Genomic DNA, 16,325 nt, shown 5'->3' with positions numbered 1-16,325 from the left:
GTGGGAATTAAGCTTCTCTGACTCTTGTCCACTAAATGCCAGTAATGCTGCTCATTTATGGTGGCAACTAAAGTCACCACCATGCCTTTCCTGTGACTGCCCCTGCTGGCTCCAGCTCTCAACACACTGGTCAAGTGGTCAAGTTTGTTAACATTTCCTCCATCCTGCTCTCTTTCCCGCATCTCTATACTTTCTCTTGACTTCCTAGTCAATATCCTTGCTGGTCCTGTAAGATTTTGTGCCTGGGTTTTTACTAACTACACAGTATGAAAATATAATAATAATAATAATAAGATTTAAAATGGTTACCTCTCAGTGGGATTTCATTTTAACAGCCCTGCTGAGGTATAATTGACATATAATAAACAGTGTATACCTGTTTTGTCATATAAACCCATGAAACTATCACCACAATCAATATCTCTATCTGTCCCTTCCCCTAACTGTGGTCTGGAAAACTTTTTCAAGACAATAACTAGGGCACTCGACCACTGAGCCATATCCCCAGCCCTATTTTGTATTTTATTTAGAGACAGGGTCTCTCTGATCTGTTTAGCGCCTCGCTGTTGTTAAGACTGGCTTTGAACGAGAGATTCTCCTGTCTCAGCCTCCCGAGCTGTGGGGATTACAGGCCTGCACCAACCACACCCGGCTGCCTGATGTCTTTTGAAAGCTATTTTTGCGTACTTTTTCCCGTTTTTGGTTGTTTCAGGTGGGAGTGTTTTTCTGGCCCCTACTACTTCATCTTTGCTGGAAGCAGAGGAAAAACTAGTAGAATTTTAAGCTTACACTAGTATATATGGGGAAGAATTTGGACTAGTATTAGATACTTCCTGGAGCCCGGGGTCATTCTGGAATTTCCATAAAAGAGGATCTTTGGGTAGCAATAGGGGAGATTAGGGAACTCATTTACTTAGACCATATGTTTATTTGGGGCGGCTCTTTTTCCCCCAGTGGTCACAACTACATTGCTTTTATGTAGTGTTGATATTTATTTGTCATGGCTCATTCTGGGGAGGACTGTTGGAGATCCTGGGGAGTAAGAGGCACTAAAGCCACACCCTCTTGGCTTCTGCTGTTAGGAGTCTGCTCTTTCAGGCCAGTTTACCAAGTCCAGTTCCTAACTGTTAATGAAGATAATCCTAAAGCTCAGAAAGACCCACTAATTATCAAAAATTCATGGATGCCTACTATTTTGCCTTTTACGAAAGACAAAACCACACACTTAAAAAATTTTCTTAACAATGTTAAATATCTAAAACAAGTTTAGTTTGAGAAGTCAATTGAATATAAGAGCTCATTTTCCCAAACCTTCCTGCTGTTTGAGGTTAGAATGGTTATAGGGACTTGAATTTGCTTGTCAGTAAACCCGAACCTGGGACACCCAGTTCTTTCTTAAGTGTTGTTACGGCTTTGAGATTAGTCTACCCTCTTAACACATGCTGAGGAGGCAGCCCAGGTCATTTGAGGCCATGTGAGGAGGCAGCCCAGGTCATTTGGAGTGTGGAAATAAAGCCGACCTGGATTAATTGCAAAAGGCCATGACTTCTTCAGGTCTAGATGATTTTGTTAACTAGCTACAAAGGTTTGGGAATTACTGGTGTAGATAATCTACAATGACATCAATTTTCTCTTGGATTGTTGAGACTCCTGAGTTCTATACTCAAAATGTATTTCTTATCCATCCATTAAATTGTCTCTTTCCACTTCAGATATCCTGGTATAGGCCATGATAATCTGTCACTTGCAAAACTGAACACCTCTAACTACTTACTCCTCCTTGGTACCACCCCACCTTTGCCTCACTATCTATTATCTACATTGAAAGCCAAATTGATCTTTTTATAATGTCCATGATGGCATTCTATTACACAAAAAAATAAAACATTGTACTGACTAAACATCCCTGCAAGACCTAGTCTTGATACACTGCTCCAGCTTCACCTCTTACTTATCACAAAGGCTAGAGCACAGCCCAAGCTCTGTCCTTTCCCCTTGGCCCACTTTCTTATCCTTCAAGTCTTAGCTTAAATGACCCCATGTCTGAGAGGTTTTGCCTGATCACCTGGTTAAGAATATACCACTATCTGACAAAAAATGTACAGCTTTCTTTATGTGAGTTTATTTCATAGCACTTTTGAAATCTGCAATTACATGTTTACTGTTGTTTGTCATCCCACTAGAATGTAAGCTCCATGAGAACAGGGACTTAAATACTGTTGTTCACTGAGACATTTCTGGTGTTGACCTAGTGCCTGGGACATAATAGGTACTTAATGAATGAATGATCATGTTCTTTACAATCTAGCCTGGCTTACCTTATATGGACTTGTAGGAATTTGATCTGGTCTAAATCCATGTAATAATGAATCATGTTTTGAAGTACATGTTGATGTATTTTTACTGTTATCCTCAAGGTTATTGTGATTTCTGAGCTTCTGGAAGAGGGCTCTGTCTAGTAGCAGGGCACTACGTGAAATTCTGAGCATGGCCTTCATGACTGGGAGGGTTAAGGGAGAGGCAGTTCCAGTGACAGCCATCCATGTGCTTCTGGACTCTATAGTTTTCACTGCATATTTTGACATATGGTTCCCAAATTTTCTAGAACACTGATACTGAGTCTCATTGTTTTCCTCCACTTTAGAAAAATAAACTTTTTCTAATGAATGGTTACAGTAGTTGTTTTAGGTTATCATGGAGGTTAGAACTCTGTTAAAATTGTCAGAAACCTAGCTTGGGTTAAAAGAGGAATTTGCATTATTACCCTAGCTACATGTATGACTGCATGAATGGTGCGTCTCTACACCATGTACAACCAGAGAATTGAAATATTGCACTCCAGTTGTGTATGATGAATTGAAATGCATTTTGCTGTCATGTAAAACAAAGTAGAATAAATAAAATTTTTTTTAAAAGAGGAATTTATTGGAATTACTGGAGCAACTTCTGTGATTCAACACTCATTCAATAGGTGGATGACAGATAAATAGGGAAATAGATATACATGGAGGCCTATTTATCTATCTAATCTGACATATTCTAATTATTGGGCTTTATGTTCAATTTTAGATGAACAATGGTGAACAAAATTAGCAAAGTTTAGAAACCAAACCATGGTAATGTAGGAATGGTAAGAATGAAGCTGCATTAGGCACAGCTGGAACTAGGTGCTGAATGCACAGAGCTCTCTGTCTCCTCCTCTAATGTTTGTGTTATCAGCTTCATTTTCTCTCACTGAATCTCTTGTCCTCCATGGGTCAGACAAGTAAGTAACCACCTGTTTTAAGTTCTCTGCAGCTCCCACTATTAGACATAGGCCAACTCACATATTTTCATGTCTCAAAAATTTAAAATGCTGGAAGAGGTTTCTGACTATCCAGATTGAATAAATGATTTACTGTTTAAAAATATCCATCACAGACAAGATATCAGGGTCTTTAAAAACATGGCAGCTTCTGTGTACCCCATGTGTGGAGTGGAGGAGTAGTTGCCAAGTAAAGCAGGTGGGGAAGGAGCTGGGTCTACTAGCCTTTAGTTTCCTAGCACTGTCACCTCCACAATTAAACATCTGAATCAGAAGTCTAAGCAAAGGGCAGGTCGAGATAGAAAATCCTAATTAGAGGACTAAAGGATGCTACCATGTGCAGAGCTTTGAAACACCTCTGAGGTGTAAAGCTTTAGACTTAATTATGAGAAGCTGCAGGTCATAAGGAGGATGCTGTTATCCTGGGACATGAGACCTACATTAATATGATTACTTTTCAAGGTAATAATAAACAGCAGGCCTCTAAACACCTAAGGGATAGAAAACAGACTTGTGATCTCTGATGATAGATTAATATTTAGGTCTCTCTTCAGGGTAGCTCTCCATCAGTGGTTAGCTCCATGAATTCATATGGATTTTACAAAAGAAAACACAAGCAGGTTTTTCATCAAAATTGTTTTTTTAAGGAGAGGTGTATCTTGTTTTTCTTAAGAATTCCCTAAAGCTAGGGGGCAGGGATAAAAGAATAAACAAATTCTCCAATTCTTTATTAACTGAATCTCAGTTTGGTTGGGATGGTAATGTGCTCAGTTTAAAGCATTTGCCTTCCTAGACATCCTTGTTAGTGGAGATGGCCATGTGGGCAAGTTCTGTGTGATAGCTAGCTGAAATTATTATTGTGTATTAGCTGAAATTGTGTGAATTTTATATACATCACATAGTTTACATTTTAAGGCCGACAATCCCAGATATACTCTCTAAATTCGGAAAGATAGGCCATGTGACAAATGATTTCATGTGACATAGAAACAGCAATATAAGTTAGTTCTTTCTTTCTTTCTTTCTTTCTTTCTTTCTTTCTCTCTCTCTCTCTCTCTTTCTTTCTTTCTTTCTGTACTGGGGATTGAACTCAGGGGCACTCAACCATTGAGCCACATCCCCAGCCCTATTTTGTATTTTATTTAGAGACAGGGTCTCACTGAGTTGCTTAGTGCCTTGGTTTGCTGAGGCTGGCTTTGAACTTTTAATCCTCCTGCCACAGCCTCCAAGCTGCTGGGATTTTGGGCGTGCTCCACTGTGCCCAGCTATAAGTTTCTTATAGATGATTCTTTCAGTGTTTACTTTGGGTATAAGTGTTTTGTCTTTCCTAGACAAACAAAGCATCCTGTCTCCTGTACACTTAGGTCTTAGCTCCAGAGGCAGAGTAACTTGAACATTCCAAAAACAAAAATGAAAAAAACCCTCTTTTTTCTTATTATGTCCCTTGTACCTAAGTCAGTGCAGTAGGCATTACATAGTGTTTAATGGTGGCTAGTGGAAATACATGGCAAGCTGATCCCTGTACTTAGTGTGTGCTGTACACCACACACCACAGAGAACCCTTGAGTGAACATTGATTAGCACATCTGATCTCCTCCTCCAACACCAAGTCAGGTGGCCTTGATTCCTGCTGTCTGGCTTTCTGCCAGAGCACATTACAGCACAGCCAGTCAGGCTGACCCTAAGATATCAGACTTCGAAAGTAGTACAAGTATCAGCTGTTTCCTCCACTAACAGATGGCAAAGTGCTGTTCTGAAGGCCAAAAGTTTTTCTAACTCAGCTACTTTCCTCTTTCCCAAGGCTTCACTGTAAACAAATTCTGCGTTAGCTGAGCAAACTTTAAAAAGCATGAAAAAATAACATAGGGCAAAAATCAATGAAATAAATAACAGTGGGAACAATAACATGAACAAGAAAAAAGATTGATACTTCATCTCCCTTTCTTTTTTGATAACCATAAGTTCTTTTTCTTTTTTCGAATTATTCCTAGTAATTGCAAATACCCTGGACAAGAATGGGGATTTTCTTTCTTTTCTTTATATCACATTTCCATGATATCAGGGTAGTCAGTGTGCTGTGTACACTGTATGAGGGATCAATAATCATTTAGTGAGGGAACCAGGCTTTTTGGTGAAATCATTGCCAAGTATTTCTCCAAGCAGTTAGATAGTGTTTGCTTACTTGGGATCATGTTCACAGCAGTTATTTTAAACACCACTTTGGAGCTCAATGCTGTGCACAGAGCATTGAGTATTTACAGTATCTCTGGTATTACCTAAGAGAAATTGACTCGGATAACTTCATAACTGCCATATATATGTTATTATTAATTTAAAAATGGTTGCTGCCTGAATTTTAAGATTTGATTCTAGAAGGAATTGTTTTATTTTGTATTACAGGTTTATTGAATTCACAAATGGGATTTAACTAAGATTATTTTAAATAGTAATCTCCTTTATATAATTTAAGTGATTACCAAACATTCTCATGTATTTGATATAGGGAAACTTCAAAATGATTAGGAATAATAGCCAAATTTAAGCGAGACTAAATTAATCAGAAATAAAGCTGAAACATCTCAAAATATAGATTAGTAAGTGATAGCATTCAATTTTTAAAACTGACTTAAGTGTGACTTTACGTGAAATTATAAAATGCATCAGATTAGTTATATTTGGCACATTAAAAAGTTATCTAAATATTTGTTGAAAATAAGATTTAGGACAACCCCTCTCAGGTCTCCTCTCACCTTATGGGAGCTTTGTGTCATTTCTTCTCACTTGGATAAATCCTACTCTTAAAAAATAAATAAATATTCAGAGCATTCAGATATACTGCAGCATTTTTCAAATCCTCTTATTTTTAAGGTAATTCTTACTTTGTAGATCACAAGAGTTAATTAAGCAGTTTATAAATTTTACCAAGTTAAAACCAAGAAGTATATCACTAGGACTGGGAGTATAGCTCTCTGGTAGACTGCTTGCCTAGAAGGCTCAAGGCCCTAAGTACAATCCCCTCACTGCGAAAGAAAGAGAGAGAGAGAGAGAGAGAGAGAGAGAGAGAGGGAGGGAGGGGGGGAGGGAGGGAGAAGTAGAGAGGGAGGGAGGGAGGAAGGGAGAAAATGTATTACTATAAAGAGATATGAAATATATATAGTTCATTCTTTTCTAAGCTAAATATAGTTGTTATCTTAGTCAGTTTGGGCTGCTATAACAAGTGCCATAGATGGAGTGGCTTATAAACATCAGAAATTCATTTTTCACAGTTGCAGAAGCTAGAGGTCAGAGACAAGGGTGCCATCACATGATGGAAAGGAGCTTAAAGAGGTCTCTGGAGTCTCTCTTATAAAGGCATTAATCCCGTTTGTGAGGGATTTACTTTCACAATTACTTCCCAAAGACCCCACCTGCAAATATTATCACAATGAAGGTTAATTTTCAGCATATTAATTTGGTGGTGGGAGGAGGGTCATGAGCTCTCAATCTCTAACGTTCATTTATTCAAAAATCATAATGTGGCCTGGCACAGTGGCACATGCCTGTAATCCTAGCAGCTTTGGGAGGCTGAGGCAGGAGAATTGCAAGTTTGAATACAGCCTCAGCAATGGTGAGGCGCTAGGTAACTCAGTGAGACCCTGTCTCTAAATAAAATACAAAATAGGGCTGGGGATGTGGCTCAGTGGCCAAGTGCCCCTGACTTCAATCCCTAGTGCCAAAAAAAAAAATTATAGTGTGAGCATCTTATATTCTTAGACACTTAAGTAATACTGTTATCTAATATTAGAATCTTATGAAGAAAATAGGGTCATGCAAGACACTTATTGAACAGCATTTAGGGTTTGTGTATATCATGTACAGTAATTTGTCCATTGTGTAATTAAAATCTGGTTATGCCATGTCCCACTCTGCAGGGCAAGAAGAGTATGAGCACCCAACTCTTCCTTCCAGACCCTATTCTGGGAATACAATGCCATACATGTTATTTTTTAAAAAAATCTTTAAAAATTTGTACTAATTTGTTATACATGACAGTAGAGTGCACTTTGATACATCATATATAAATGGAGCATAATTTCTCATTCTTCTGATTATACATAATGTAGAATCCCACCAGTCATATGGTTATATATGTACATACGGGGTAATGTCTTATTCATTCTACTATCCTTTCTACTCCCATACCCTCTCCCCTTGCTTCACTCCCCTTTACTTAATCTAAAGTAACTCTAATTTTCCTTAGCCCTACCCCGTTATTGTGAATTAGCATCCACATATCAGATAAAACAATCGCCCTTTGGTTTTTTTTGGGTTGGCTTACTTCACTTAGTGTGATATTCTCCAGCTCCATCCAGTTATCAGCAAATGCTATAATTTCATTCTTCTTTAAGGCTGAGTAATATTCCATTATATATATATATATCTTATATATATGTATAATATATATATATATATGTGTGTGTGTGTGTGTGTGTATGTGTGTGTGTGTATTATATCACATGTCTTTTATAATCCATTCAACTGTTGAAGAGCACCTAGGTTATTTCCATAGTGCCATATACCTTTTTTGGGAGGGCAGTACCAGGGATTGAACTTAGGGGCATTCAACCACTGAGCTATATCCCAGCCCTATTTTGTATTTTATTTAGAGACAGGATCTCAGTGAGTTGCTTAGTGCCTCGCTTTTGCCAAGGTTTTTGAACTCGCGATCCTCCTGCCTTAGCCTCCCAAGCTGCTGGGATTACAAGTGTGTGCCACTGTGCCCGGCCATAGTGCCATATACATATTCTTAAGTTTGGCAAGGAGTGGTTATAGGGGGATGGATGGGAGACCTGGAATGACTACTCTGTGTGTGTGTGTGTGTGTGTGTGTGTACATGTGCATATGGACATGTGTGTGCACATGCAGTATCAGTGGGGAAGAGAGCTCAGATTGGAAATGAGCTCAGTCAAGAACACTATACAGACAATGAATTTTAGAACTAATGAATGAATTAAAAACTAATAAAAAGAAAGTGGCTTTCCCCTTTCATGAGGTTCCAATCTTATGGGAGATGTAGATACTTTAATATAAAAAGATAAGCCATCAACTAAAGACAATATAGGGTGTTATTAACAGCTAGCACTTGTTGTCTCTAGTGTTACAAACACATTAAGTGTATTTTCTTATTAAATCCTCACAGAAGCCCTAGGGGATTGGTGCTATTTTTCCTATTTTAAAATTAGGAAATTGAGGCTTAAGTCAATTATGAGGTCAAAGACAATTACCAAAATTTCAGTTTAAAGATCTAATCACAAATCTATTTGTGATTTTATAGTCAGTCAGCACCTCATTCTAGAAAGTAGAACGAGTATTCTGCTGAGCTGAGCGGAGGAGGAGGTTGGCTTTATAGGCAGAAAAGGACTAAGAAAGTAGAAACAGAGAACAAAGAGGGTCAAAGTAGAGGGGACTTCCTCTTCATGCTGAATCAGGTTGAGTTTGAGTATGTGACACTCAGCACAAGTGACTCCATTCTGGTATCTGACCCGCTGGGGCCTAGTGTAGGAGGCTAGTCCAAAACCATGGCCTCCCTTAAACTTTAACCTTTGTTAAAGAACCACTGGGTGGCAGAGCCAGGGTTGGAATGCCACTTTCTGTATTCTCCAGCTTCTTTGTGTTACATGATAGGAGAAGGTCGTGGTGGAGAGAATGAAGAACCTGAAGGGATGGGATCCGACACTGATGCCGAAAGAAGGGCGGATCCTACTGGGGTGATCCTGGGAAAATCAGAGGAGTATGCGAATTAAAGAAATCGGCATTAAAAATTCTTTGTATCTCTATTTGAGTAGTTTTTTTCTTATAGGATGTTCAGAATGGACAACAAAATGACAATAAGGTTAAAAACCAGAATGAAAAGGTCCTTTCAGTGAAATTATTGGGGCTCCACAAAGGGCAGGCACAATGCTTTCAATATAAAAAGTGCTTCTTGATATGACATTGGGTGGAGTGCAGTTTCCGTAAACAGGAAAGTCTGCTCAAGGATTGCCGTGCTGTCTTTCTTGTAGTCAGTGGGTAATAGCAAGTCAGGTCAAATCACTTCCTCCTCTTACCAAGCATTCCATTTATGCGAAAACACTTGCTTTCCCAATCTTAGTTGCAATTGCTCATCAGGTTCTTTTTGTTCCTTAGTGTTAATTATTCTAAATGTTATATTTATATCCTAAGTGTTAATTAATTCTGTTATATTTAACACTAAATTCTACCCACAGGTATCCCCAAGAGAGCAGCACACCATCCAAGGACTCAACTCTGTGTTCACCTTCAGACCCCAAGAAGCTGTTCCTTCATGGCCAAGGTGCCTTTCGACCCTTACCTGTGCCCCCCAGGGGGAGCTGTCAGTTCACACCAGCTACTGGCAAGGCTGTTGGCTTGACATCTTGTACAAGGAACCCAAAAGAACCCCAGAGACTTCCGGATCACAAAGACTCTTCAAGTGAATTCCTTTTCAAGTGCCATAGGAACACAAATGCGTTTCATTCAGAAAATTCCCTTCTAGGTTCCCCTTTACAGAGCAATTCAAACCTAGACAAGAAGGAGTTGGAACTTCATTTGTATGTTATTTCCACAACCTCATCAATATTTCTGCACTTAAAAAGTTCATGGAACAATTACATCATAGTAAGTGTCCTCATAAGATAACTTTGACCTCTAACTTCCCTCCCTCCTTTCCTATCCTTTTCCCTCCCTTCCCTTCCCTTCCCTTCCCTTCCCTTCTCTCCCCTTCCCCTTCCTTTCTTCCTTTCTCTCTCTCTCTCTCTCCCCCCACTCCCCCTCTCTTTCCATAAACATGCCTTCCTGGCTCTACCGCCCTATTTTGGAAATTTACCCTAGACTTTAATAATATTTTGAAAGACAGATACACTGAACAAGCCAGGTGTGGTGTTGCACATCTGTAATCCCAGTGACTTGAGAGGCTGAGGCAGGAGATTGCAAATTCAAGGCCAGCCTGAGCAACTTAAAGGTAACTCAGTGGTAGGGCTTCCCTGGGTTCAGCTCCCACCATCTCAAAAACTGCACTGGACAATGAAGGGGATCATTTTATTCATAGGCTGTTGCAGAGGGAGAAATGCTCATTGATGAGGAAAGACTTACAAAAATGGAGAACCTGGGATTTTGTAGACGTAGGTAAGTGAGACAGTCATCAGTGAGTCTCACCAGGTAGCCTTTTGCAGTTATTTGGGGTGACCCAGGTAAAATTTAAAACTGTCACTGTGTTTCTGTATTTATTTTCTGCATTCTTGAAAATAGGTATCATTGTTATAGAATCAAATAATTTTATCTAGAAATCATTAGTCTAAGTCTTGTTTTACAAACCAGGAAAATGAAGCACAAAACTTTTAAGTGATTTACTCAAGATTATAAAGTAACTTTAGGAGAAGAATCAGAACTCCCACTTAGGGCTCTTTTATTTTTATTTATTATTTTTTTAAGAGAGAGGGAGGGAGGGAGGGAGAGAGAGAGAGAGAGAGAGAGAGAGAGAGAGAGAGAGAGAGAGAGAGAGAGAGAGAGAGAGAATCTCTTTTTTTTTTTTTTTTTTTGTAGATGGACACAACACAATGCCTTTATTTTTATGTGGTGCTGAGAATCGATAGGCGAGCGCTCTACCGCTGAGCCACAATCCCAGCCCAGGGCTCTTTTTTAAACATCTGGATTAGTTTAAGAAAACAAGTAACTTATTTAAAAAATGTGATACCTTTAAGTTATCTTCAGTGATAACATTTATTATTGATCTTCCTTTACAATATTAATAAATATAAAAAGCTGTTTTATTCAGAAAAAAACTATGAAGCAAAGGTTTTATAAGAGACTGAAAATTGTGAAAAACTGCAAGATAACTCTAGTTTTTTTCCCTCATAGCAAGATTCAGAAGACTACAAATATTTAAAATTCTCCTCTAAATTTTTAAACAGCTTTGTCCAAATTAAAAATCTAACCAAGTCACAAATAGAGGAAAACCCTGGCCTATTAAAAGAACTCTGTATTCTAATAGAAAAACCAAAACTTAATTGACTTTTTAAAAAAAATCTGAATAAATATTTTAAAACAACTGTTCATGCTTCCCTGAATTGACTAACTTCTGGTTTTAATACTACTTTTTAACTCTGTAGCAGAGGCACAGGTGGGGCAAGTCTGACCAATTCATACCTATAAAGCTATGTATAATCTTTCCAATAATAAATGCAGTAACAATTACTAACATGTATTGTTATCTAGTAGGCTCTGTTCTGGTGATTTATTGAGTCAAAGGCAGAGTTACAAGTTTGGTTATGGATCCCATAGATTTTTATTAGCAATTAATGAATTGGGGGAAGCCTCCATTTTACAAAATATTATGAGAGTTTCCTCTGGGCAATAGCAGAACAGTGGGTTCTGTAAGGTGGGAAAGAGGAAACAGAACAACAGGGAAAAATGATTAATATCAGGTTACTTCAGATTCATTTTTTTGTAAGGTTAAAATAGAGGGAATTTTCTTGTTACATTGACAGGTAAACTAGAATCATTCTGTTTTCAGACAGACTATGTTTTAGGATCTGTCTGTACCTTGAAGTTTCAATTTGAATATACAGCATTTGGCAGGAGTGATTCCAAGATCGGCTGGGTCTTGTGCAGGAGCCCTGTGTGAAACAATGGCCTTCTATATGTTTGTTTAAAAACAGATATTAACCTGTTTAGTCTACACAATAACCCTATGAGGTAGGATGTTATTCCCAAGTTAATAGGTGAGGAAATTGAGGCACAAATAAATTAAGTATGTGCAAGGTCACATAGCTAGTGTGGAACTGAGATTTGAACTCAGATAATTGGATTTTTTTTTCTTTGAAAATGACCAACAAACTCAATTTGGTTGGAGGAGTATTATTTTTATGAGTTGGTATATAGTATCATTTAAAATAATATCCTATCCCTTGAAAGATGAAAAATGAATAAGCAAATATTTTGCATATAAATTATGAATTGGGCTAATATTTATCCTAGTAACATTAAGATAATAATTCAATAGAAACAATATAAAAGTTGTGACTTTTCTGTGACCCTGTTGAATTCTCTCCTCAGATTGGTCACCTTTGGTTAGTCGTGGTGATGTTTTCATAAGTTTTAGGAAATTTTGGGAAAGATCATTTAAACCAGCCAGGCTTTTCTGAGGTAACTGATCTTTTGTGCCTTGAGATCCTGAACGATCTATCATATTGAAGTAGGTAGACATTTTAACTATATACTCTTTCACAGAATTAGTCTAAGTCATCCAATTAGAAATTAGCATTACTCATCTTGGTTTTAAGGGTGTCCAAAGAGTTAGGTCTCCATCAATAGTCCATTTTATTTGTAACTTTTACCAATAATAATTACTTCTGGGTCGTTTAGCATCTCTAATTCTGTAAAGATGAAATATGGTAATTCTTTGCCCTTTATATGTTGTGAAGATAGCTGCTAGAAGGCTAAATGATGAAGCCATACTCCATATTAAATTCTAGATTTAAGGCAAACATCAACATTTAGAATGGAGTAAAGGGAAAGATTTTGTTTTTGATACTAGGAATTGAACCAAGGGGCACTTTACCACTGAGTTACATCCCCAGACCTTTTTTTAAAAATATTTTTTTAGATGTTGATGGACCTTTATTTTATTCATTTATTTATATGCAGTGCTGAGAATAAAACCCAGTGCTTCATACATGCTAAGCAAGCACTCTACCACTGAGCCACAACCCCAGCCCATCCCCAGACCTTTTTATTTTTTATTTTGAGACAGGGTCTTACTAAGTTGCCCATCCTGGCCTTGAACTTGAGATCCTCCTGCAAACTTGAGATTCGCCTGCCTCTGTTCCCCTGAGTAGCTGTAATTGTAGGCAATTTGCCCAAGCCTGGCTTTAGTTTCTTTTTAAAACAGAATAATAATGAAAGCAGTAATAAAAACTAGACCACCATTCACCACCCTGCTCTGCTATTAAGACATAGGTAAGCATGTTTGGAATTGCAAATCAGCAACATTTCAGAATTTCGCTTTTTTTAGTTGGGGGATTGGGGGGCATTTTACCATGAGCCACATCACCCCCTGCCCTTCCCCCCTTTTTTTAACCTTTTAAAGACAGGATTTCACTAAGTTATTTTGGGCCTCACTAAGTTGCTGAGGCTAACTTTGAACGCCCAATCCTACCTCAGCCTCTCAAGCCTCTGGGATTACAGTTGTGTGCCACCGCGCCTGGACTTGGCTCAGAATTCCTTCTGACCTGTCTCTAAAGCCTCAATACAGAGAAAAGATTACTTAGAGAACTTGCTAAACACTATATGTTTGTTTTGAGGACTGAGAATAAATAGGAAATGTTAACACTAAAGCTTTAAGGAAAAATCAACTCCATTAATTTTACAATAGGGGAATAGTTAATAAAATATAAAAGTGTTAGCCATTTCAATAAGGGAAAGGGAACAGTTAAGAGAAATATTGTATATCTATGCTATGGAATACTAGGTAATCATTAAAAATTATATATACAGACATGAAAAACTGTCCATTATATATTAAGTGATTTAAAAATTAGGTCTCAGATTAATACATGTGATATAATTGAGCTAGGATTAAATCTGTCTTATTAAAACATGTCATAATACATGAATACTATAAATGCATATATTACAATATATGTATAGATATATGTATAGATACATATATTATAACATTTATAGTATTTAACATTTATAGCATTTATAGTATTCAATACATATGAAAGAACAAGTCAAACCAAGTATAGTTACTTTGAATAGAATGGAAGGGGTAAGAAGAAACACAACTTTCATCTTTATGTGTTTATGTTCTGTTTGAATTTGATAACTTATTTTATATTGAAAAAATGTAAGATTTAAAACTTTTTTAAAAATTAGATAATGAAAAAATTCCCTGTGGTGTTATAAAATACTGGAATGAATGATATAAACAAATAATAGAAGGGATTATTTGTAGATCCATGATATTGACTAACGGTAGGGGTAATTGTTTTTCAGTAAACAAAAATTCTAACAATTTCTGCTTTTTTTCTCTTTTAGAAAGCTACTCTTTTACAAGATCCCCTGTATGCTAGTGAGCTTAAAAGTCAAAAGCCATACAGGTAAGGAGTGATATATGATAGAACTGCATGGGGATTTTTTTCTGTCTTCCTCAGCTCTCCTAACTATATTGAACATGTGGTTGACTATCATATTTGTACCTCTACTTTGATTATCACTGTTCTGGGCTTCAACAGTACTTTCCTGGCTGGCCTCTTTGTTTTCCCTCTTGCCCCTTTCTAGCTCTTTCTCCATTACAACTGAGAGATCTTCTGAAGCACAAAACTGTTCATGTAACTAATTCATTCCACAAAGTCTTTGAAGGGCTCCCCATTGCCCTTAGGTGAAACTCTAAACTCAAGATTACAAAGATGTTTATAATGTCTCTTTATTTTTCCATCCTCAGCTGTTGTGTACCCCACTTTTTTGCACTAAGTTCCTGGTCCAAATGAACTTCTCACAGTTCTCAGAAAACTCTTTTCTCTTCTCTGGGGGCTTAACATGACAGTCCCTCTTCTGGAATCCTACTCTCATCTCTTCTTCCCCTTTGTGAATAACTTCAATACATCAAGTCTTAGTTTATCTCTTCTTTTCTCCAAAAATCTTTACCAGTCTATGTTATGATTGCTTATTTGGTTATTTACTACCATATATTACAGCATGCTCCTTAAGGGAAGGAACTATACCTTGGTCACTGGCCCATAGTAGGCTGCAATAAGCCTTTATAGAATGAGTGAATAAATGAGACCAGATCATGAAAGACCCTATATGCAAAGCCAAGGAGTCTGGATTTTATTCAGACTTCAAAGTTCTATTACATTCTTATCACAGGTTTGTCTCTTATTGTATTTACTTGTGATATGACCATTTCTTTCATTAGACTGTGAGCTCCTAAAAAGCAAGGAATAAATCTTATTAGCCTAAGTATTCTTACTTAAAATAGTACTTTGCATATAATAAGCACTCAGTGAATTGATGATGTTGACAATTTTGATATTTTGATATGGGTAAGTTTTGAGAGGTTGATGATCAAGTAAATGAGTTAAGAGTAAATTAATTTTAAAAAGATGCATGTTCATTCCTCACCAAAAAGGAACCAAAGTTCTTTAGAGGAATGGCTGCTTCTGGGTCTGGGACAGGAAACAAAAAATGAGTCTGAAACAGCTAATACTAGAAAGCAAAGAGAAAAGGGCCTGGACTAAAAGGATGGAGGAACCCATGTCCTTTTAGTTAGCTAGAGAAGGGACAACTTCCGAAAACATAAGGAATGGAGTGATTGAAACATAATGAATATGTAAAAATTCAGAAATATGTAATGATGTATCTACAGAAAGGGCTCTCTCTCTCTTCCTCCACCAAAAAAATAAAACACATCAAACATGAGGCACTAATCCCTTATACTGTAAAATCAGCAAAGAAACAGAAAGAATTATACTGTATTAAATGTAACCAGTTTGCAATAATCAAGTAACCCTATTTGATAAGGGCAAATTCCCTCTTACAGAATTCCAGTAATGAATGTGGAAGCTTTAACAGAATTAGAAAATTACCATTTTCACAATCTCTAATGAAATAATAGATTCATGCAAAAACCCTCAGTGGATGAAATCATTAGAAGGGTGAAAAGAAGTTCCCAAATACAGAGATCATGTTGTACATGACTAAACCCATCTATTAGTCTGAGCATTCTTTCAGTGGGACTCCCAGACTTGGTGCACCTCATTATTTGATATGATATGAAGCATACAGCACCATCTATGAAGTATTTTTGTTAAGTCAGTTAAACTGGAATCTGACTTAAAAGTGTGGGTGTGCCATCAGTAAAAAGGAATTTTGACACATGCTTGATGTGGCTGAAACTTGAAGACATTATTCTAAGTGAAATATATCAGTAACAAAAGGACAAATATTGTATTAGTCCAGTTATATGAGGTACTTAGAATAG

The 16,325-nt window shown here is 37.3% G+C and overlaps 1 protein-coding gene across 2 annotated transcripts in view; it reads left to right on the top strand.

Annotated features, from left to right (window-relative positions):
• CUNH12orf56 (chromosome unknown C12orf56 homolog) overlaps positions 1-16,325 on the top strand; it is an 81,671-nt gene that overhangs the window by 27,270 nt on the left and 38,076 nt on the right. For both annotated transcript variants that reach the window (XM_046430731.2, XM_046430733.2), the window contains exons 4-5: positions 9,550-9,958; positions 14,381-14,442. In XM_046430731.2, the coding sequence (XP_046286687.2) occupies positions 9,550-9,958; positions 14,381-14,442 (471 nt within the window). The remainder of the gene's footprint in view (positions 1-9,549; positions 9,959-14,380; positions 14,443-16,325) is intronic.

This window comes from Marmota monax, unplaced genomic scaffold, assembly GCF_021218885.2.
Source record: "Marmota monax isolate L192 unplaced genomic scaffold, Marmota_monax_Labrador192_F-V1.1 WCK01_AAM20220418_F8-fsc00056, whole genome shotgun sequence".
NCBI lineage: Eukaryota > Metazoa > Chordata > Mammalia > Rodentia > Sciuridae > Marmota > Marmota monax.
Note: the sequence above shows the minus strand (reverse complement) of the source record. Positions and strands in the feature narration are given on the sequence as shown.